The 21,337-nt window shown below is 36.4% G+C and overlaps 1 protein-coding gene across 20 annotated transcripts in view; it reads right to left on the reverse strand.

Moving 5' to 3' along the window:
• Positions 1-4,136: 4,136 nt before the first annotated feature.
• ANK3 (ankyrin 3) overlaps positions 4,137-21,337 on the reverse strand; it is a 563,084-nt gene continuing 545,883 nt past the window's right edge. For 10 of the 20 annotated variants that reach the window (XM_039871876.1, XM_039871871.1, XM_039871870.1 and 7 more), the window contains 2 exons: positions 12,463-12,543; positions 4,137-5,570 (listed from right to left, as the gene is read on the reverse strand). In XM_039871876.1, coding sequence (XP_039727810.1) covers positions 12,475-12,543 — 69 coding nt within the window. In that variant the 3' untranslated portion in view covers positions 4,137-5,570; positions 12,463-12,474. Of the gene's footprint in view, positions 5,571-12,455; positions 12,544-14,141; positions 14,226-20,136; positions 20,224-21,337 lie in introns of all 20 variants that reach the window. The other 10 variants (XM_039871880.1, XM_039871883.1, XM_039871888.1 and 7 more) reach the window with 4 other exon arrangements.

Genomic DNA, 21,337 nt, shown 5'->3' on the forward strand with positions numbered 1-21,337 from the left:
TACAGGGCTGTTCCTCTCTATCCTACGTGGTCTTGCCTTGTTCTCCAGCAGGCACTGCTTAGGTTGTGTTATAATAGTTTTGTTTCCACCGTCATTGTAGAGATTCCTTTCCCGAGGAGCTTCAGATTTAGATTCCACACAGAGGCTGTCTGTGTTCTCTTAAGGCAGTGGGCAGGAAACTGATGTATCCTGTACCTAAGAGAGTACCTGAGAAATGTCAGGCTCTGAATATATGTTGAATGAAATGGATGGATGGATGGGTGTGGAAAACCACAGTCCATTTTTTTCTTCTCAGTTGCTCACTCCTTTATTCCATCTTCCTACTGGCACTGAGACAGGATGAAAATGAGATAGATGTTTAGCTTGCTATAAAGAGAGAAGAATTTAAGCAGAATCTCATCAATATTTCTTCTCCTTCAATCAGATCAGACAGACACTGGGGATAGAAATGAATAAAGTAGATTGTGTTTTAGAAGCAATAGGGATAGGAGTGGACAGTAAAACACATGCTCGTCCAAAGATGGCAGATGTAGTTTTACTCCAGGTGGTGATTGTCACGAGGAATTTCAGAAACATCGTCTTTCTTTGGATTTTAAAAGAGAACTCAAAATTTGTTTTTCATCTAAAATCTGATTTAAAAAAAATATTGGCCATCTTTTTTTTCAAACTCTGTGTGGTCCAAACAAAACCTCTCTGCAGGCTAGCTGTGGCCCAAGGGTTTCTGGGGTGTACTTTTTTTTACCTCCTGGTTCTCTACCAACCCAACACACATTTAACAACACTGAGGTGGACATTTCAAGGTAGCCAGACTTTTAAAAAATTTGGATATCATGTCTGAAAGAGACTAAGCTGACTTTTTCATAAGATTTTCATCCCATGATGAACCTCCACACACTTGTCTGGTTTCTCAGTGGCCTGTCAGTGATGAGGATGAGGACTATAGCCAAGGAAAATATGCCTAATTCAGCAGTATGACTGATGTGCTGTTTGCTCCTGATGTATTGGTATATCCAAACCTAATTATTTAAGACTGTGGCTAATAAGGGGATTGTGTAGCTGGAAGGGGCTAGCAGAGGATGGTGACACAAGTTAGTCCTTAGTGAATGAAGCTAATTGAATAAAAAATTGTGTTTTCCTTTGATTTCCAACTTGCTTGATCCTGTGAAGAAAATGGTACACAGAGTAACATTTACCATTTACCATTCTTTGCCCTTTGGTGTCTGCTGATTGATTTATTCATTCATGTACTCAACAAATCTTTATTGAGTACCTACATATGAAGTGTCAGGCAGTATTCTAGGTACTGTGGATACAGCAGAGAACAAAACAAAGTCCCCATCCTCAAGAAGTATATAGTCTAGTGTGAGGACCTGGTGGTGTGTCTCACATGTTGGAACTCTTTTGAAAAGCTGGCAAATCATTCCTTCCCAGCTCTCAGAATTTTGACATTGCTCGACTTAGATTTCGGAAGAGAAATGGTAATGGAGGATGTCAGGGGAAATTTGGCAGGAGATCATCTATTTTTCTGGGATAGCAACAGGATGTTCCAAGGTGGCCCTGGAGAAAACGTCCTGACAGTTGTTGCTTCTGGTGTTGCCTGCCATGTCCTAGTGGTTCTTCTCACTGCCTTTAGAATCCTCTGGGCGTGTTCATCTCTGCTGTGCCGTGGAACTCCTTTGGAATTGGTAAGGAGTGCCAGGATGTTTTCTTGGAAATGTAACCGTTGGGGTGTGTATTCCTTAACTCAGGAAGCACTAAAGGATAAAGAATAGAATTTCTTGACTGCAGGTTCACTTAGTTGTACATATTATTCACAGCTATCGGTCATTAAGTGTAGCAAATATGGTAAATTGCATTTTGCTGTATTTTGAACTGTCTGCATTTAATTCTATTAAAGAAGTGAAAGTTAATGGACCTATTACTAAGGATGCTCATCAGAGTCTACCCTGCTATTTATTTACTTTGTATTGGTACATGCTTAGCTAGGTAACTATGCAAATAAATTACACCACTGCCTTTTGTCTCTTGTAAGAAAGAACTGAAAGAACTCTTGTAAAGTTTGGCTCAAATCTCAGTGTTAGGAATGTTTATTTCTGGACTATTTGACTATCCGTTCATGAAAGAGAAGCAGTACTATGACTAAGAAATTACATAACCTTTTAATATGCTAGGGGCTTGTTAACAAATCAAGAATACCAAAATGCACCCAGATAGAAGCCACTTTTGGATCAGTGGCTTCTACAGAGACTCAAGGGATCAGTTATCATGCCTGTGATTTATATTTCTGGGCTTCTCACATACCCCTGTCGTACATCCAAATGTGACCTGATGCTCATATAGGCCAGCAAAGAACTTCCTTCTGTTTACTTCCCCTGGGGAAAAATCTCGAGTCTTGACGGAACCCGAGGATGATACCAAATGAACATGGTGGAACATCAGGATGTCAAGGCAGTGTTTATTCATAGAGGAAAGAAGGCTGGCTGTTTACATGTTCTGTGAAGTGGATTCCTCTTAGAAATGGTGAAATAACCCCTGCACAGTATATTGCCATAACCTGGCAAGAGTTAATACATTTTAATTTAATAAACTCAGGAGTTTGATAGGAATATAAAAATGAAAAATGGAGCAAATATCAGGAATCTATCAATCAGTTCTTTTTTTTATAGCAACGTCAATCAAAGAAAAGCTTAATTACATTTTTATAAGTCAGCGGGCCGAAGAGTATATTAGGAATATATAACGTGTCTTCATTCAATCCATGCATACATATATAAATATATACATATACACACACATGCAAATAAAATCTTGATCATCCAATTTTGGGTACTTCTCTGAGTAAATTTATGAATTTTTGTTTGACCTGAAGTTTAGCCCATCACATACCCCTAAAATCAGATTTTCAGGTATGTAAACATACCATTTAATACCCAGACAAGTACACTTCATTGAGTTTCTAGTTCAGAATAAACACCTTTCTGTCAAGGACTGTGAGCCAAAAATTTATAACTTAGATTTGGGAAGTTAGGATACCTGGAATTTGATCCTGGTTTTACAAAGAGAGGCTTTGGGGGCAAGTTTTAAAAAAAACCTTTCAGTGGTCTCAGTTTGTTCATCATAAGATGATTTGGGTGGAGGGGATAGGGGCATGTTCCATTTATTTGGGATACTATACAAATGTAGTCTAGCCTCATTCTTTGTGCAAAGCAGATTGTCTATACATGCGTTCTGCATTGATATTGAATCCTTATTGGGAACAACTCATTTCATTTGGCAATAATCTTTTAATGGACAGGCAATGTGTGATACTGCCAAATGGCTCTAAGCACCCATTTGATATTTATATGGGGACTATTGCTACTAAAAATAGTACCTATCTCCATAAAGTAGTTATAAAGACTAAATGATTTAATAAATGCAATGTATTTAGAATAGAGTCTGGCATATAGTGAGCATCCAATTTTAGCAATGATGATATTTGCCACTATATGCCAGGATCTGGGCTAGAATAAAAATTAAAACAGCCACAGCCTCTGTCCCTGTTAAACTTATCACGTAGTATCCGACTGCAAATTCCAGTGCCTACCAGGCTAGTCAGGTAAGAAGTGGGGCTGGGGCTGTGGTGCCTGGTGCCCACACACCTGGCTGGAGAGGGCAGGGATGTGGCTCAGCAGGCTGAGGCCTACTGCTGCCAAAGCTTGCTTTTCAAGAGAAGTTAGAAATTTGGGTCATTATGTGGAATCTCCCAAATTCTAAGCACTGACAATGAATGTCAGTTAAACAATTGGTTTACGGGCTAAAAGTAACTGCAAACTGGCTGGTTCCTAAAGGTATTAGTTTATAACTTCTGGACATGCTGGCTATGAGAGTCCCAGTTCCCCGCTTTTGGGGAGGGCAGCCCAATCCAGATGTGGGCAAAGATCATTTGTCACTTAATCTTTAATTCTTGGCTCCTCCACAAAATACTCAGAATGTATGTAAGTTGAGAGTTTGCAGGACAAAATTAAACGTTAGGGACCATCATTAATGTCCCCGCAGAGGCATTAATAGGAATGGTGGGGACTGGGGTAGCCAGATGACAAGGAGTTAGACAATTACTTTTTGCCAGAGAACACAAGGACACTGTAGAGCACAGATAGGTGAAGAGTTTAACACAATTTATTTTATGCTTAAATAATTGACGAGGTCATCCAGTGTATGGTTTTTCATACATATGTAATTAGAGCTATGTGTCAATGAATGCTGATTTTATATGAATATAATCGACAAATTAAAGAATTTCACCAAAACCCAAATAAAAATGCCCTTTAAAACACAGCAGCCTTATTAACCTAATATGACACTGCTAGAATGGTTACAATGATTGGCTTACTGAAAGGTGTCTACATCTTATAGCCAGTACACGATACAGTAATAATTTTACAGCGTGCTGCCATTCTACTAGCTAAGGATTTCCGTTCAGTCCAGTTTAAATACCCCTGACTGGGGCCTCTTATGAGCACCATCCACCTCTAAAGCGGCAAGCATTACCCCCTTTTAAGCACTAACAGAGAGCACCCCCCTCCCCCTAAAGCAACTACTGTATAGGTTTTTTTTTTTTCCATTTTTAGGTCATTTCATTGGAAAATTGGCAATAGCAACAAATATTAGATGAAGGGCTTTGTGTTTACAGATAAAATCTTCTGTGTTGCAGTATACTGTAGTGTTTGCAAAATTGGAAAAGATTTAATCAAAATAAGGTGATACACATGCATCAAAATATTAGTATTCTGAAGAAAAATTTTTTCACAGAACTACAGAATTCCTCATTTTCGGAATTATTTAAATTTGCAGCAGATTTTAAAGATTTGTTTTTTTAAAATCAAGCTAGCAGTTTTGCATATACAAACATTATAATTGCTAATATACAAGAATCAGTGAAGATCCCCCCACCTAGAACCCCTCCCTCTCCTCTTCTAAGGTGAAGTCACTTGAGATCCCTATTTTGTTAAATGCATTTGCAATATTCTGTTGTGTTCTAAGAGGCAGTGCCTTATCAACATTTATTCTATTTTTCTGTTAGAATTTATACAGTGTTATTATTTACAGCAAAACTATAGATGTTTTAAAAAAGAAACAAATAGTGTTTATACCCTGACAGTTTGGGTCCAAGAAAAATAAGGCGAGCTGTTGTGGATTTAGTAATTTTAGTGTTTCTCTGTGATTTCATCAATCCATCTCCTTCTTTCTTCTGGAGGCAGGAATTTCTTCCTTTTTGTATATGATACCAAATTACTTGAGATAAACTGTTAACAGCATGGCTTCTTGTATATACACTGCATTGCTAATTGCACACGTGCCAGTCCTGGGAATGAAAGTGAATCTCCATGCTCTGTAAATTGGCTCATGCTAAATTAAAACGTGGGTGGTTTTCTTTTTCTTTCCTGTTTTCGTTTTGCGTTAAAAAAAAAAAAAATCATGCCATTAATGTGTGGAAGCAGCAAACACACACACCCTTCTCCGTGAATTTTTACTTCCTGCTGACATATCTTCCATGAATTTCTCAGTACTGGCAGTAAAAACACATGATCCTGTGGAAAGAGAGACAAGATGGTAGTGAGTTTAGCTTGCTTTCTTTCTTTTTTTTTTTAAAGAAAACTTGCTTAAGCCTTTCTTGCCATTCAGCAGAAAAGCCTCAGAGAATGGGGGCCCTCTACCTATTAATGGGGCGGTTTAACATGATGCTTTTGACTCAGGCTATCTGCTAGGTGCCTCAGAGGACAAGACCCTGAGGTGCACCTGAAAGCTCTTTGAGGGCAGTGACCTTCTCTGGATGATCCTATGACCTCCACAGAACATTGTTTACTCTATTCGTGGTTTTAGAGATCGAGTCAGGAAGAGCCTCTTCTAGTAGTTCTGTGCAGCTCAGGTCTCTTAGGTACTCAGGGAGCCCTCAGGGCCTCAGGGCCTCGGACTTACTGTAAAATGAGCAGCGTGACAGGCACGTGCTGAGATTTCCATCAACATCAAAATATCAGGAGTATGAGGTTTCATGGGCACAAAGGGTCAGGCATATGGAGTCTGGATAAAGCATCTAGGTCATATCTGTTTTATAATAATTCTCTCACCCCACCCCCGAAATGCAGCTAATCTTTCAAAAAGGGAGGACGATGTCATTACTTCATTACTGTGAAATTGCTTTTCCTTATGCAAATTAAAATCGAAGGCTATCTTCTACCACTGGAAAGACTGCTTTCCCTTCTCCTGCCCCGCATCAGTCATGGCAGGATAAACTGATTTTGAATTTTTTTTTTTAAGAATATTTTTTTAAAATTTATTTTTATTATGGTGACATTGGTTAACAAAATCCAGTAAGTTTCAGGTGTACAATTCAACAGTAAGGCATATATATAGCATTGCGTAATGTTGAGGGTTTTTTTTTTTTTATGGAGGTTCCACTAAGAATGTTGTTTGACTGGATAATACCTCCATAAAATATCTGCTTTATAGCCAGTCTTAATATATTGTCAAAATAAATCTTTGACATTCTTTGGCAGAGGTTTTCATACTTCTGTGCAGCATATATTGTTCTTGGTATGAACTTCTCTATAAACAAAATCATTCCTCCCTCCTCGATCAGTGTAAAAGGTGACAAAATTGAATGCCTGCCCGATCCAAGACATAGCCTCTATAGAAAACCTGAGTAAGGCAAGAACAACTTTAGAACCCTGTTCACTGAAATGTAAGCAACAGACTAGTTTTGCAGGTCTGGGAGAACCTTTATAATTCTGTTTCCGTGGGGGGGGCTCAAGAGTGTTCCCAGTGACCTTGAGGTTGTTTACTTATCCTGGACAGGTTTCTTTCCTTTTAGATGGATCAACCCGGATACCTTGGCTTCCGTAAACATGTTAGCACAGCACTTCCTTTGTCCCACTCTGGTTCTGGATGCCTTTTTTGTATTAAAAGTGCTACCGACCTCCATGCCCCAGGTCACTAATGCTTGGAGCCAAGAACATCAGAGTATCAATTCCTTCTGGGGTGATTTCAACACCTGCCCTCCTCCCATGACTCTGCAGAGGTTCCAGGGAAGGAAAGTGACTCATTTGGGCAAGGCCATGTCCCAGGAGTTATGCAAATCAGAGTAAGCAGATTAGGATTTCCCCACTTCTGTGTTTACGCTTACCCCTAATCTTCCAGGCACCAGGCTTCTGAGATGGGCCTGTGACGTTTCCCTGGTGCTCTGTGCTCTGTTTTCTTGGGGAGAATCCTCAGCAATTTTCTCTAATTGAACTCCTTGCTTTACAGCTTAATTGACATATAGTTTACAAAGCACAGAGTTTTGTCTACTGTAAATGTATAGTTTGATAATTTTTAATAAATGTACATAGATGTGCAGTCATCACTACAATCCAGGAGAACTCACTTTGTTTTGCTTCATCTCTTCCCCAAGCCAGTCTAACTTTCAAGGTTAATCTTGCAATAAGCAAGGTCTTCCTTTTATCACGTCAACGCAAATGACCATTATTTTTCTAGAAATAATGGATATATTTCTATACTCTTAAAAAAGGCTGCTAATCATGCCCATTTGTATTCAGATATGATTTGTGTGATGGTCTTTAAAAAAATTTTGGGAGTTAGTTCCTCTTATAAATCTCTTGTTCTCAGTCACAAAATCAGAATGTTTTGACCTCAACCACATGGGGTACAGGAAGGTCATTCATTGGATAAAAGATTTTATAGCAAGTACGGTGTCGCACAAAAAGCATGAGAGCCTTGCCGGAGTGACTGTATGGATGCCTGTTATAAAATATTGACAGTCCATAAACTGTGATGAGAGCGCCATCTGATGGAAAGGCATGAGAGGGCAGGAGCCATCGAGATGACATTTCATAAATAGAATTTGAGTCATCTTCCTCTTCCGAGTTTAGATAATGGATTTGAGATAAAGCATTTGCATTTAGGAATCTGTTGGTCTTTGGGTTTGGCACGCCTTTCAAACGCAAAGGTAATAGAAAGCTACTCATTCCTTTTAGTCACCTTACTATAATTTTTTAAGAAACACTTTAAAATATAGAAAAAACAGCTATCCAGTGGACTTTCATAGTAGTTGATATTTCACGAATGAATGCTGTACTTTCTGTATCATTTTCAAGTCAGGAACATACCAGAGTTAGAACCAACCTTTTTTACCGGTGGTTCTTAGCCCCTAATGCCTAGCTTAAAAAAAAATATTAACGTCGTTAGCTTGATAGCTGCAGCTCTCTACACTTCAGCCCAATGAACCTTTTCAGGCTTAGTACCCACTAGTTTCCAATGAAAAATTTTGTTTTCTAATCCCTAGCACGTCCTATACCAGTTTATTTAAATATCTTGAGATGGAACCCAGCATCAAAAACCTTTAAAAAAAAAAAAAATCCTCTCTAGATGATTCCAGTGTTCAAGTTTGCCAGACAGTGATGTTCTGGAGCAGCGCTTCTCAAAGTTTAATGTGCATATAGATCACCTAGGGAATCTATAGATGTAGATTCTGATCAGTAGGCTGATGTAAACTCAGAGCTTCTGCATTTCTAAGAAGACTTCCAGGTAATGCTGATTTTGTTGGTCCACCGACCACACACACCAGGACGATCTAGAGGATCTAGACTACATATCTGTCTCTAACTTCATTTTCTTTGTTTATGACTTTGTATCTACCTGTACTTCCCTTCTCTAGTCTTAATCTGTATTTAACTCCGCTCTATTCTTCAATTTTATTTCAAAAGCCATCTCCTCGAAAGTACAGACTCTGCTCTCGCTAATGAGGGTCGCCTTTGCAGGTTAACTCTTACTCATCTTTAAAGACTTAGCTCTGTTATGGCTTCAGGAAAGGCTTTTCTGATATGCCTTTCCTATGGCCCACCGAGAACACCCAGAATTTGTTACTCTAGTTCTTCTTTTCTCTTTTTACCCACCTTTCTTCCCTCCACTTCTTTTGCTTTCCATTGGATCCTGGACTTGGTATTTTCAGTCCCTGAACAATACTTGTCCCATCTCTTTCCCCTTAGCAGGCTGAGTGATCCAGAAGGGCTGGGGCCATAGAGGTTAAATTCACAATTGTAGATTTAGTTTTTTCACTCTAAACCAGGTGAAAGTTCAAATATTTTTTGAAAGAATGAATAAAATGAGTCCATTTTTTGACTCAGATAGTGTTGCCCTTGGCAAGCATGGACACTTTTTCCACTCTTGGCATCCAGGTGGCTGTGAGATCCAAGCCTTTTCCCCAAAGAGGTTTGGAATACAGCTATTCCACCGTCTTTTATGGCTTGTATCTAGGGGCCTTAAAAATAAAGTTTTGCTTTATTTATTTATTTTAAAAAAACCCCAGTGTTTTTATTATGGATAGTGTGAAGAAATTTACTACAGGTTGCCTTTGTACATGTATTTGATTCAAAGTTTGCATTTAGGTCTAATGGTCATCAAATACTATTTAACTATTAATATGAATAATAGTTAAAAGCTAGGTTCTGGGTAGGTTCAAATTTCATTGCTTTCGCACATCAGCTGTAGGACCTTGGGTAAGTCAATGAACATTTCAAAACTTCAGTTTCTTCATTTAAAAAAAAAGAACAGTAGTACTTATAGCATTATTTTGGGGATTATATGAGGTCATGTATATAATAATCTTACCTAGTACCTGTCATACAGTAATCGTTTAATAGACTATGACTATTATTCATAAATAATTTTAGAATGACAGCTTAGTGTAAAGAAAGGGCACTGGGCAGAGTATCAATCTTGAGTTGTCCTAGCTCTATCAATCATAAGCTGTGTGACAGCAGAAATGTCATCTGACCTCTGAGCTTTAGTATCTTCTATAAAAGGAAGTAAAAAAAATTTGCTTGACTTGCCTCAAGGCTTGATGAAAAAGAACTAGAAATGTTTTCTCAGGGAGATGGAGATTCATTTGCTCAGTTACACTGTTCAGTAATGAGTTTAGTTCTTTAACTGTGATATTGAAATAGGCTGTTATAAACCCCAAGAGGAAGAGAATCCTACTCAGGTACAGATAGAGAATTCAGATGTCCCTACAGAATACAATAAACAGGAAACTGTAAAAGCACTTTATAAACTATAAATCACTAGGTACTATGTATAAATCTTTATAGTTTTTTTTTTTTTTTAAGCCACCGGCTTTTCTCTTATATTAAAAGTAGGATGGCTGTGACTCAATATTAAAGAAAAGCAGGTGCAGGGTTCAGATAACTCCAAATTCAACTGGAATTTAACGGGAAATAAAAATTTGATGTCACCATCTGAGACTGAAATTTGGCAGCATTCCACTTGCCGAGTTCTGTTATTTAAAAAAAAAAAAAAAAAGGGCAGCCAGCAGGGCTATAAAAGCTCTCAATATATTTGCAAATTGATTTTTCCAGAGTACACACTCCATGTCCTGGAATTCCAGGCAGTATTCTTGGACTCATTTCCTAGGTTCACTTATGGAAGGGAAATACCATCCCGGAAAGTAAAACGAGGCTTATAGTCAACTCACCATTGAGTTTTCTTTATACTGAAGTTATTTTCACATTTATATAAATTTTCCTGATAACGTTTTTACAGTGTGGATTATTTATAATTTTAAAACCTCTTGTATATTTAAGTGACCAAGCAATTTCTATATTAATACTCTAAAGGACCCTGAAAGCACAGCACTGTCATATATATTTTTGGTGTCATTTATTCATAGATAATTAGGTATATGTTACTGTGGAAAAATGTCTCAGCTAGCGTAGGTGACCTTTCTGGTTCTTTCCTGTCTGGAGTCTATGACTGAACAAGTTGCCAAATTGTTAGGGGCATACTGAAGCTGACTGAACTCTTTTCAAATTTCATTTCATTTATTACGTATAATTGTTTAAATAGACCAATTCAAAAAAGCAAACTCATACTCAATTTTATTAATTGATAGATATGTCTTTCACCAAGTTCAGCTGTAAGACATGCATAATAGGTGGCTTCATTCTAGATATGGCAATGCTAATGTCATCCTTAATTTTGTCATCTCTCACCCTTGTCATCCAATAAAAAGCAAGTCATGTAGCTATTTCTTCATTCAGCCTACCTCTTACCATCCTTGCTGCCCAAAGCCAGGATCTGCAATAGTCTCTTAACAGGTTTTCTGCTCATCCATTATTGCCACCTCCATTTCATTCTCTGCCCTGAGCTAGAGTGATGCAAAACAAACTGAATCATATCCCACCTTTGCCTAAAAACCTTCAATGGTTTCCCACTGCTTTTAGTGTAAAGGCGAGAATATTCAGGTTCATAAATCCTAAATATTTGGATCTTTCCTACCTCTCCACACAATGGCAAAACTCTTCTGCCACCTACACTGACCTGTTCTCAGTTCCTCCTTTACTGTTTCTTCCCACTCTGGCCTTTGTAGAATGCTGTCGCCTGTACCCAGAAGGCTACGCCAAATACTGCCAAATTTCCCAGTCCTCACCCAGCTATGTAGAAGGCCATACAGAGAGGAAGTGAAAAAATTTTTAAGTGAATAAATAAATGATAAGGTTTTTTTTGGAGAGGAGGGATTAAGAATTTATTTGGGCCTTCGTTACAGTTACCTCACATAAAAAATCAGGGGCAGCGAGACTAGATAATTTCTCAGTTCCTTACTTCAGCACTTCAAATACCAGGATTTTGGTTAAGTGAGGAACATCTTAGGTGTAAGAAAGTGAAAACTGGAATCTGTTTGTTTTCTTTGTTACTTTGACCAGTGGGGCTAAGAGAACTATTGAACAGCCTTAAGCAGTCTGCCTTCGCCTAACAGACTTAGGGAGAACTTTTCAAAGCTCTATCTGCTTTTTCACCCCAAATAGCCTTTCTGATGATAGCTATGTAGAAATAAATAAGACAAAGTAAAATGTAGAAAACAATGTAAAGGAAAATACTTTTCTCTATGAATAAAGTTCAGACAGCTTTAAGTAAATAAAGCTCACTAAACATTTTAAGTTAGAAAACACGGTACCATTAACCTTCTATTTAATTTGCTTTGGTTTATATAAAAATATATAAAGCACTATATAGGAATATCGGTCACTTAAACTTGGCAACCACTATACTTCAACCAAAATTATATTCTCAGATGCTGTTCTGCTAAAATGGTGAAAGGCTGGATCAATATAAATCTGAGTGTATGTGTAAGAATTATTTGTCGCCAAGTAGTTTTCCTGTTAGATTGTATAATGCTGCTGCATTTCATACTGAGCCTTTACTCTTAGAGGAGACTCAAAAATCACTATTTACATTTGCTTCTGCAAACATCATTAACATTTAAATTCCTGACTAATTTGTGAGGAGAAAGTTTATGGACTGTGACTACAGTCCATAAAGCTGGACTACAATGACAGAGAAGAGGGGGGAAGATCTAATCATTTATTTAGTGAACTTAGAAGTTTCCAGGGAGTTAGGTCCTATCGTTGTTGATAAGAGCTTACCCATCACCTTGACTGACCGTTATGAGTGGCTCTTCTTTTCCACGTGCCGGATTTCTTTCTTTGTCTTCACCTTATAACCTTCTCCCTGCTTTAGAAGGAATGTTACATGTTAAGATTTCATGGCAAAAGAGTTTTAGTTATAAAGCAGTTCCCATTCTGGTTCCTTGGGGCTGGATTAGGATAAGTCAAACACAGTTTAAAGCACTTTGTCACTTCATGTCCAAAAATACAATCTGCTTTAACCACACAGCGTAGCATCATCAAGCCAAGCTGGGTAGAACTGTCAGGATGAATACAACAACGTAACTGAACATCACAATAATTCAGTAGGTTAGTGATAAATCAAAAAAAAAAAAAAAAAAAAAAGAGCAGCCTCTCCATTTCCTGTAGTAAGAAGATACCACTGCTAAAGTTCTAAAGGCACTCAAACCCCAAATATAAAAAATATTAGTAAATTATAATTTATGCCTTCTAAAGTCAGCAGAATTTTAAGTGATCTGCTATAATGAGACAAGGTTCTCAGTAGAGCAGTAATCACGAATTAACACTGTGGAAATGCTGTTACTGTGAGGGACATTTTTTTAACTTGTGGAATTCCAACTCCTCCTCTTATTCCAGACCAAGCAGGCATCCATCTTCCATAAAACAAGACCTCTCTTCACTGAGCACCAGGGACACGCTCCTCTGAGAGCAAAGTTTTTGTACAAATACGCAGCTTTTACCCTACTTATAATGGAAAACATAGTAGCCTCTCTAATTTTCTGATTTAGTTTTTCTGAGAAGTTTTCAGTTCACTTTTTAAAAAAATGTAAACATAGGATATTGAAGTTTCTATTTTTAAAATGAGAAGGTTAAAGATCTGAGAAGAAGGATGAAGAAGAACTAGAAATGTTTTCTCCGGGAGATGGAGATTCATTTGCTCAGTTACGCTGTTCAGTAGTGAGTTTAGTTCTTTAACTGTCATATTGGAAACAGGCTGTTATAAACTCCAAGAGGAAGAGAATCCTACCCAGGTACAGATGGGGAATTCAGGTGTCCCTACAGAATACACTGTAAAGGGAAAATATATAGATTTGATGCGAGGGTCTTGAACTGAACTTTTTGCCATTCTAACATTTAAACCCTGTGTTCTGGTTGGAAACCAGTGCTCTCCATCCGTGTTGCAGAAGGCACTGGGCTGCAGGCCAGGCACTGGGCAGGGGCGGGGCACTGCTGAGGGATTGGGTGGTGGTAGAGGGCTTTTATCTTCTCTTGGAAGCTCGAACCAGCGTGTTCTGACCTCCATAAATGAACTTCTCCCTGTGAAATCTCTGAAGACAGTGGAAGTATATAATGTTAAAGAATGTTAGGAAGAAAAGTCTTTTTCTTTGACCCTGATCAAATGCACAAGATATCAGAAGCAGCAAACGCTTCAAGCTGCCACACTGCAGATGCTAGCCTGTTAGCAGCAGAGAGTTCACAAAGCTTTTATCCTCTACTTTCTTTAGCAGTCCCTCTCCATTACCACGTCATCGCATTTTCTCTCTTGCGGGATAATGATTCGTCTTATTACTTTCCGAGTGATCTGTAGGAAGCAATAGTGAAAAGTAGAGATTTTCCTGTTTTCTCTTTCAGAGGTGACACTACAGCAAACAAATAGTAGGACATCTAAATTCCAAGAAAAGCATGAAATCCAATGATGATTACTTTTCTGGTGATGAGGTTGCCTTCTTCATCAGTAAAGTGTTCTTCTGTGACAGATTCACCAGGAATGTTTTTTGCTTCCTCTCCCTAAAGGATGTGGCATAGAGATTAGCAACATACAAGATTGACAAATCTCCACGCCACTCCATATACCACACACATGCTCTGTGGAGTTTTAGAAAAGGCATAGATTCTATTTGCTATTCCAATGCAAGGGGAAAGGCTGATCTAAAGGTTATTTAGCAGTCGACAACAATCAAAGCGTTAAACCTCACATATGTAACAAGAATGATGGTTAGCAACAAACTCCACGAAGACGAATTTGAAAATATTTAAGTGTAGAATGCAGTAACACATTGTTTTACAAACAAAAAGGTTTCATTTGCTGAAAAAAAAATTAGTTGATGACTAGGGCTCTAATTAGAGCATCTCACTTTCAGTATAGTATTTCTTCATTAGTCCTACCAAATCTCATATCATTTTTGTGGATTACATTTTGTCTCATTTGAATTAAATATAATACTCCAACTAAGGTACTATCTTATCATTCTTTGTTAGTTCCATTTAAAAAGTCACTTACTAAAGGTAATATGTATGTTTTCTGAAGCACCATGAGAAAAGTTCGGGAAAGTTTTTTAGACTGAGCCTTTCCTAGGTCTTAAATAAATGAAAATAACTGTCCGATTAAGTAGTTTCAAAATAGTATTTTCAAGTGAAAGGGTTTTATGTGATGACTATCTAATCCCCATTGCTATGGACAAATAAACGACTAGATTGAGGCTAAAGGAATTTAAGATATCATCTGGTAGTTAGTGACTGCTGTCTAGTTAAGAAGGGGAAACTGTGAAAAGATCTTCCTCTGGTGAGTATAAAAAATGGAATAAATTCTTCATTCTCCAAGGTAGGCTCAGACTTCTCTACTTATAGGCAGCTTTGTAGATTGAGATGGCTCCTTAATCTCTCTCAATTGGCTCTATGATTGTACAATAAGAAAAACCACTCAAAACACATTACCTTCTTCACTGGTGTTCAACTTTAGGTTAGTGCCCCTTAGAGTTTTGGAGAACATGGATAAACATCTTTGCCTATTAGTCAAACTTCTTGTTGAAAAGGTGACCTGGAAAATGCTATAGGAGACTGTACTGTAGTTCTATACAATGGTGGTTTTACAGGAAAAGTGGCAGATCACAAAAAACAGCTGCATTTCTGGGAGAGGCAGGATTCTAGCTCTTTCAGTGTTACTGTCATGATCATTTTGTCCGTGCCCACCGTGGTAAAAATTCTACTTCTTTGTTGAAACAGGTAGAAAGGCGGTTCTGGTTTAAGATGACAGAGTCAAGACTAAAAACTATTTTATTTTGCTAACAAAATTCTGTTTTCAAAGTGACTTTATAGATTGTATTATAGATTGTGGGTTGATAGATCATAACAATGGGTGGGATATATGAGTCATTTTACCTCATTGTGGTACAGAGGTGGGGTGAAAAAAAACCAAGATGTTTCTTGCTGTTCATGTTTAGTTCACCTCGAATCCTGCTTATGATTCATTTCAATTAGCACAGCTGAAGGAAAAGAAATTGGAAAAATGTAGAGGTCTCGTGGCTAAATGCACTGAAATCTATTTAATATGGTTGGTATAATATATTTGGGTAAAAAAGATTTTATTTTAAAAAGAAAGGCATAAAAGACAGCAGAAAAGCCATTAAAAGGTCATGAAAGGCTTCACTATAGTTTAATCACTGAATAAATGAAATATTTTTGAGCTAACTCTTGGAGATGTCTAGTTCTTTGAGTGTTAGACAATTTGAGGATCTCAGGAAAATCAAGTAAAATAGAATCCTATTGGATATATTAGGAATGGATTGTTTTGTTTTGTGGGGAAAGATGCCAGTCTTTGAAAGGAATATGAAGTAGGTATATTTATAAGCATATATGAATATATATGTTATATATTGTTATATATATTATATATTATTATATATAACATATATGAAATAGCTTTAGAAAAAAGCAAAGCCTTTCTTATAAATAATAAGCCATATAGGTTGTTGAGATCTATTCTAGTATGTAAGCGTTTTCATTGTTTCCTACTGAAAATTCATACTGTTTATGCATAGTTAAAGGTATAGATCCATCTCTTAACCTTAAATGACCAATTGGTGCTTTAATAAGGCCAAAATAACAACATAAGTTGTCTGATTATGTAGAAACTCAACTGGATTAGATAGGAAAAACAATAAGGAGTCACAATAGATTAAAAAAAAATTCATCCATCTTTAATTTTGTCAAATATATTAGAGACCAGGTGTTACTAAGGAGAGGTCTTTGGAGACCTCTCCTTAATGAGAAAAAATAAATCTCTAATAAGTTTCTAAAGTTCTTGAAAACAATTTGTACTTTTAAGTAAACAAAATTCCCTCCCCAACCCCAGTCTTGTTGATGGCATTACTTTGGCAATACTTCTCCCACTTTTTTCTTTCCTATGTCAAAGGAAAACTATAGCACATATGGTATTACCGTAGCATCTCTGATGGCCACCTTAATGACGACCTGTACTTCCCTTTAACTCCTGCTGTAAGTTTTGTATTCTATAATTTTTCTCTCCACTTAACTTTTTGAATAAAATGAAAGAATAACAATATAAAATATACCAATTTGCTTTCATGTACATAATATTAAAACTTCAATGTTCTAAAAAATGGGGCAGATATCATATATATATGCCAATATATATGCCACATATATAACTTAGCAAGTTAGTAAGCAACATGTATAGTATAATCCATTTTTATATTCTGAAAAACCCAGTTTCTGGGAATGTGTGTGTACATATACATAACATATACACACATATATAGATATCAATCTGAAGCTTATGAAATGGAATGGGTAGATCAAGCTTTACATACTTCTGAATTGCTTAGTTGGAAGAAAACAAACTCTTATTTTGAAAATAAGTAAAAAAGATTCAAAAGAAGAAATAAAAAGTTGACCTATATAGTGAAAATTCAGTTATTTGAATTTTACCAAATTTTGCAACAGTTTAGCTTTGAGTTGGTTTAAGGTTTTTGCCTTTCTAATCATTGAATTTCCTAGGCAATGATGTAAACAGGCTCATAGGACTGGTTACTTTATTTAAACTGCTTCTAAGCATTTGAAACCACTGTGACATCAGATTGTATAGAAATAAATGAATGTAAAATTTAAAGATCTGGAAAAAAATGAGTTTGTTAATTTGACTCATTTCTAAGTCCACATATGAAACTAAAGAGAAAAATTATAAAATTATATTTTCAACCCCCTTATCATACAAATTGAAAGGCTAACAAGACAAATTTGCCTAGACTTGTGGTCATGGAATCCTGCGCATACCTACTGCTTCCAAAGTTAGCTCTGAGAGGGATGGAAACACCCCAAAATAGTTTTCAGCTTTGCCATTCTAAGTGCTGGGGGGATTACTATAGTAAACAGTATAAATATGCTAGTTCAGTCTAGGGTTGGATGGCCTCCATGAAGTAGGCCAAATTCCTAGCATTTCAGTCCCATTGAATAGTTTTCAGGAAAGGCAGGCCAGTGTAGCCCTCTTCTATGGCACTGGAAAGGTCTAAATGGCCAAGTGCCTAACTTATTCTAGGAGAAATTCTTCTTCTTTTTTTTTTTTATAATTAAGTTGAAATTCTTCCTTTTCTTATTCTGGAAGAGAAAGAATATAGTACTGTGGAAAAAGCAGGTAGAAGACACTTCACCAGAGGATTAGGGATTAGGTTGTGATCCCAGAACTGCTATTGCCCTGCTGTGAATCTGGATAAATTGACTCATCTCCAATCCTCAGTTTTGATACCTAGGAAAAGAAGTGCTTCTAATATTGAACAATCTCAGTTTATGTTTTCAACAGAGATGGTACCCATGTCACATCTATCATATCCTCCCAAGCTCTTTTACATTTGAAAGATTCTAACATATGGGAAAAAGAGAAAACAATAGAATTTTGATCCTTTTCAACTGCCTCAAAAATCTGAACAGAAAAATATTTACCAGAATGATTCTTATATATGGAATTTTTAAAGATTTTTGTTATACCTGTAGCTTCCAATTATACTTACAGCTATTCTTTAGCTTTGGATTTCTCTGTCACATATAAAGACATTTCTCAAAGCTTATGTGAGTGATTCTGTGGATACAATGTTATAAAACTCCAGTTATGAAACTCATTCTCTGATGATTCCACTTAACCTCTCTAAAATTACACTCACTTTAAGAAGTGGAAGTGGGTATTTGAGAACAACTCCTCTTATTTTAGGAAGCCTACAGCATCATAGTGTATTTGGGTCTTTTAAATTTGTTATTAATAAAAAATGTTACAATTATATATTAAGCTCAAATATATAATAACTTGAATGAAAGCTAACTTGATAATGCATGTCTAGAAGCTAGGGAACCAAAAGAAAGAACTCTCACTGACTTGGGGGTTTGTGATCTTTTTCTTGTTTTGTTTTTGTATTCTTCGGAGTAAAACTTCTTTACCCTCCGCCCTTCCACTTTGTGTTGTTATTGTAGATTATGTTAATTTTCTTCTATCTTATGTATAGTCAGCTTCTATAATGGACAGTTATTATAGAGGAATGAGATGTGGGTTTGGATGCAACATGAGTGTGTCATACGTTAAGCATAAAGAGTAAGTTATAAGACATTGGCTGGTGAGCTGTTTCTAGAGGCTTCACACTTTAAAATACTATTTATTGAAGATATCGATTATGGGAATAGCAAAGGATATGGCTTTAACTCTTTCATAAAACCAAATTATCTCTTTCTTCCAATCCAGGAACATGTAGAAAGTGATTATGGGGACATCATAGATAGCAGGTTGAATACTTGCAAATATGCTAGACGTAATTTGGCTTGCCTACATGAAATTTTCAAAGATCACTCCCTATTAAGTTCAAGGTTGATTTGCAGATAATTTAAGATTTAGACAAGGACTTGAAACATTCAAGAAAATGAGTCTTAGAAACACTGTCCTAGAGCAGAGTTTCTTCTCTTCTTTCATTGGATCTACATGAAAAGTACAGTAGCAGGATTAAGAAATTTTGGATACCTTAGCCAACATCTCTGCTCTCTGTTGGGTCACCTGACACTTTGGAAATGGATGAAAAGTCTGATAAATGGTTTTCAATAGACTTTTCCCTTCTTTCTCTCCAGAGCTGCCAACCAAAGAGCCTCAAGTTATTTGGACCACATTCGGAGTCTTGCTTGTTGAAAACAGAATAATTGAGCGCAGAGAACTAGGAAACTGTCATCAAGAAAGACCTCTCTAAAGACCGAGTAATGAAGACAAACAATAGACTGTGAGAAACATTCTGCTGGACCTTACCAGACATGAGCTTAGTGCTTCAAAAGGCCTTTCTAGGGGAAGTCAATTAATTCATAGTGTTCAACTATGCTACAATAGGGTGGAATTATATTTTTCATTTCCAGTAAAAATTGCTTCCTATACTTAAAAAAATACAGCCTGATTTTTTTTGTTAGTCAAGTTAATTTTGCTTGATTTGCATGATGTCACATACATCCATGCCAGGCTATAACTCCAAATTCTCACTCACTGATAATGAATAACTGATTTTCATTTCACAGTTGTTAAGGCAGTATGAATTTAATGCTTTCATTCTCTATCTTCTTTACCTTACCTCATCACAGCCTCTTGGGTTTTAATTGAACATTTCATTTGATATGGACTATTCTCCCACCAAGACAGAATCTTTGTTCATACATTTAACACTTCCACAGGGAAAACAGGATACAAATGTCACATCGTCAGGTCTAGACAGACTACTCACTACCATGCAACATGACTTTCTGCTTTTCGTTGTTTTTATAAGCTTTCAAATGTGCAAACAAACAACATAGAGCCATTTAGTTATGCATGCTGAATTTTCAAAACCATAAGAAAGAACTTTCTAATAATACGGTGATGCCCCATAATGATCCGGCTACAGGATACCTTTATAATCAAACGCCGGCGAGTAACTCGGGTAGTGACTCTCCGTTCTTCCTCTGAGCTTGAATCACTGTCACTGTGTTTCAAGTCCTGATAAATGCATGTTTTAGTATAATTTACCATCACATTTAAAATAAAAGACATTCTGAGAAGGGAAATCAAAAAATAATTACTCTTACTTGCTGGTTTTCCCCCCTAAGGAAAACCATGATGTATATTTGTGAAAATCTTTAAAAAAGTAGAAGAAAATTTTGAGCAGCAATCTAAATAAAATTAACCTGTGTGTATATATACTATATAAAGTATATATAATATGTTACCTACACACACATATATATGCATAAATGTGTGTATGTTTAATTAGCTTGGTCTTTATCTGCATATATATGATAAAGACCAAGGTAATTAAATTATAAATTAAAAATAACAATTATAGACTTTTTTTTGTCAGAAACTACATGCTAATTATTAGTTTGAAAAAAACAATATTCACTAAAACTAGTTTTAAATCTATATACATTTGAGTTGAATGTATAACCTTATAGTCCAGGTCATGTTTCACTTGATCTACAGAAAAAGGCATAGTATTTCCAATTTTTATGAAACTTTGGTCAGATCTGACAAATCTGTCAAAAGCTATTTTGAACTTTAGAAAAAGTAAAGAACTTATATCAGCAGAACTTGCCACATATATTTCTATTGGGAGGTTTGTATCAGCATAATTGGTACCTAACATATAATTGGTACTCAGTAAGAGTTTATTCAGATGAATGAAGGAATAATGTAAAACATGTGAAAGCCTTATTTTAAAGAACTGATATGAAATTAGAACAGAAAAAACATTTGACAGACAAGAATATGGTACAGACAGAATACGGTAATTACACAAATCTTAATCTTTAGGCAGTAAGAATAGGAACACGGAAAAACCACCAAGTGGCAAACGGTTCATAATTCAAAGGGAAAAGTACCTTTGGATTCTACTTAAGTGTCATGGTGAAAGTATTTACTGAATAATTTTATTTCTAAATTTTAATGATGGAATTCTGAAAATAATTCTGGTATTTTCTAAGTATACTGGTTATCTCAAATCTGATAGTCCTGGAGACAGAAGTTGTAGTTAATACCCATAGGAAATCAATGGCAGTACTGGTAAAAGTGAGGAAAAAACAAGTATAATTGTTATGGGAGTTATAAGTACTAA

The sequence above is a fragment of the Pteropus medius genome, unplaced genomic scaffold (assembly GCF_902729225.1).
Source record: "Pteropus medius unplaced genomic scaffold, Ma_sr-lr_union100, whole genome shotgun sequence".
NCBI lineage: Eukaryota > Metazoa > Chordata > Mammalia > Chiroptera > Pteropodidae > Pteropus > Pteropus medius.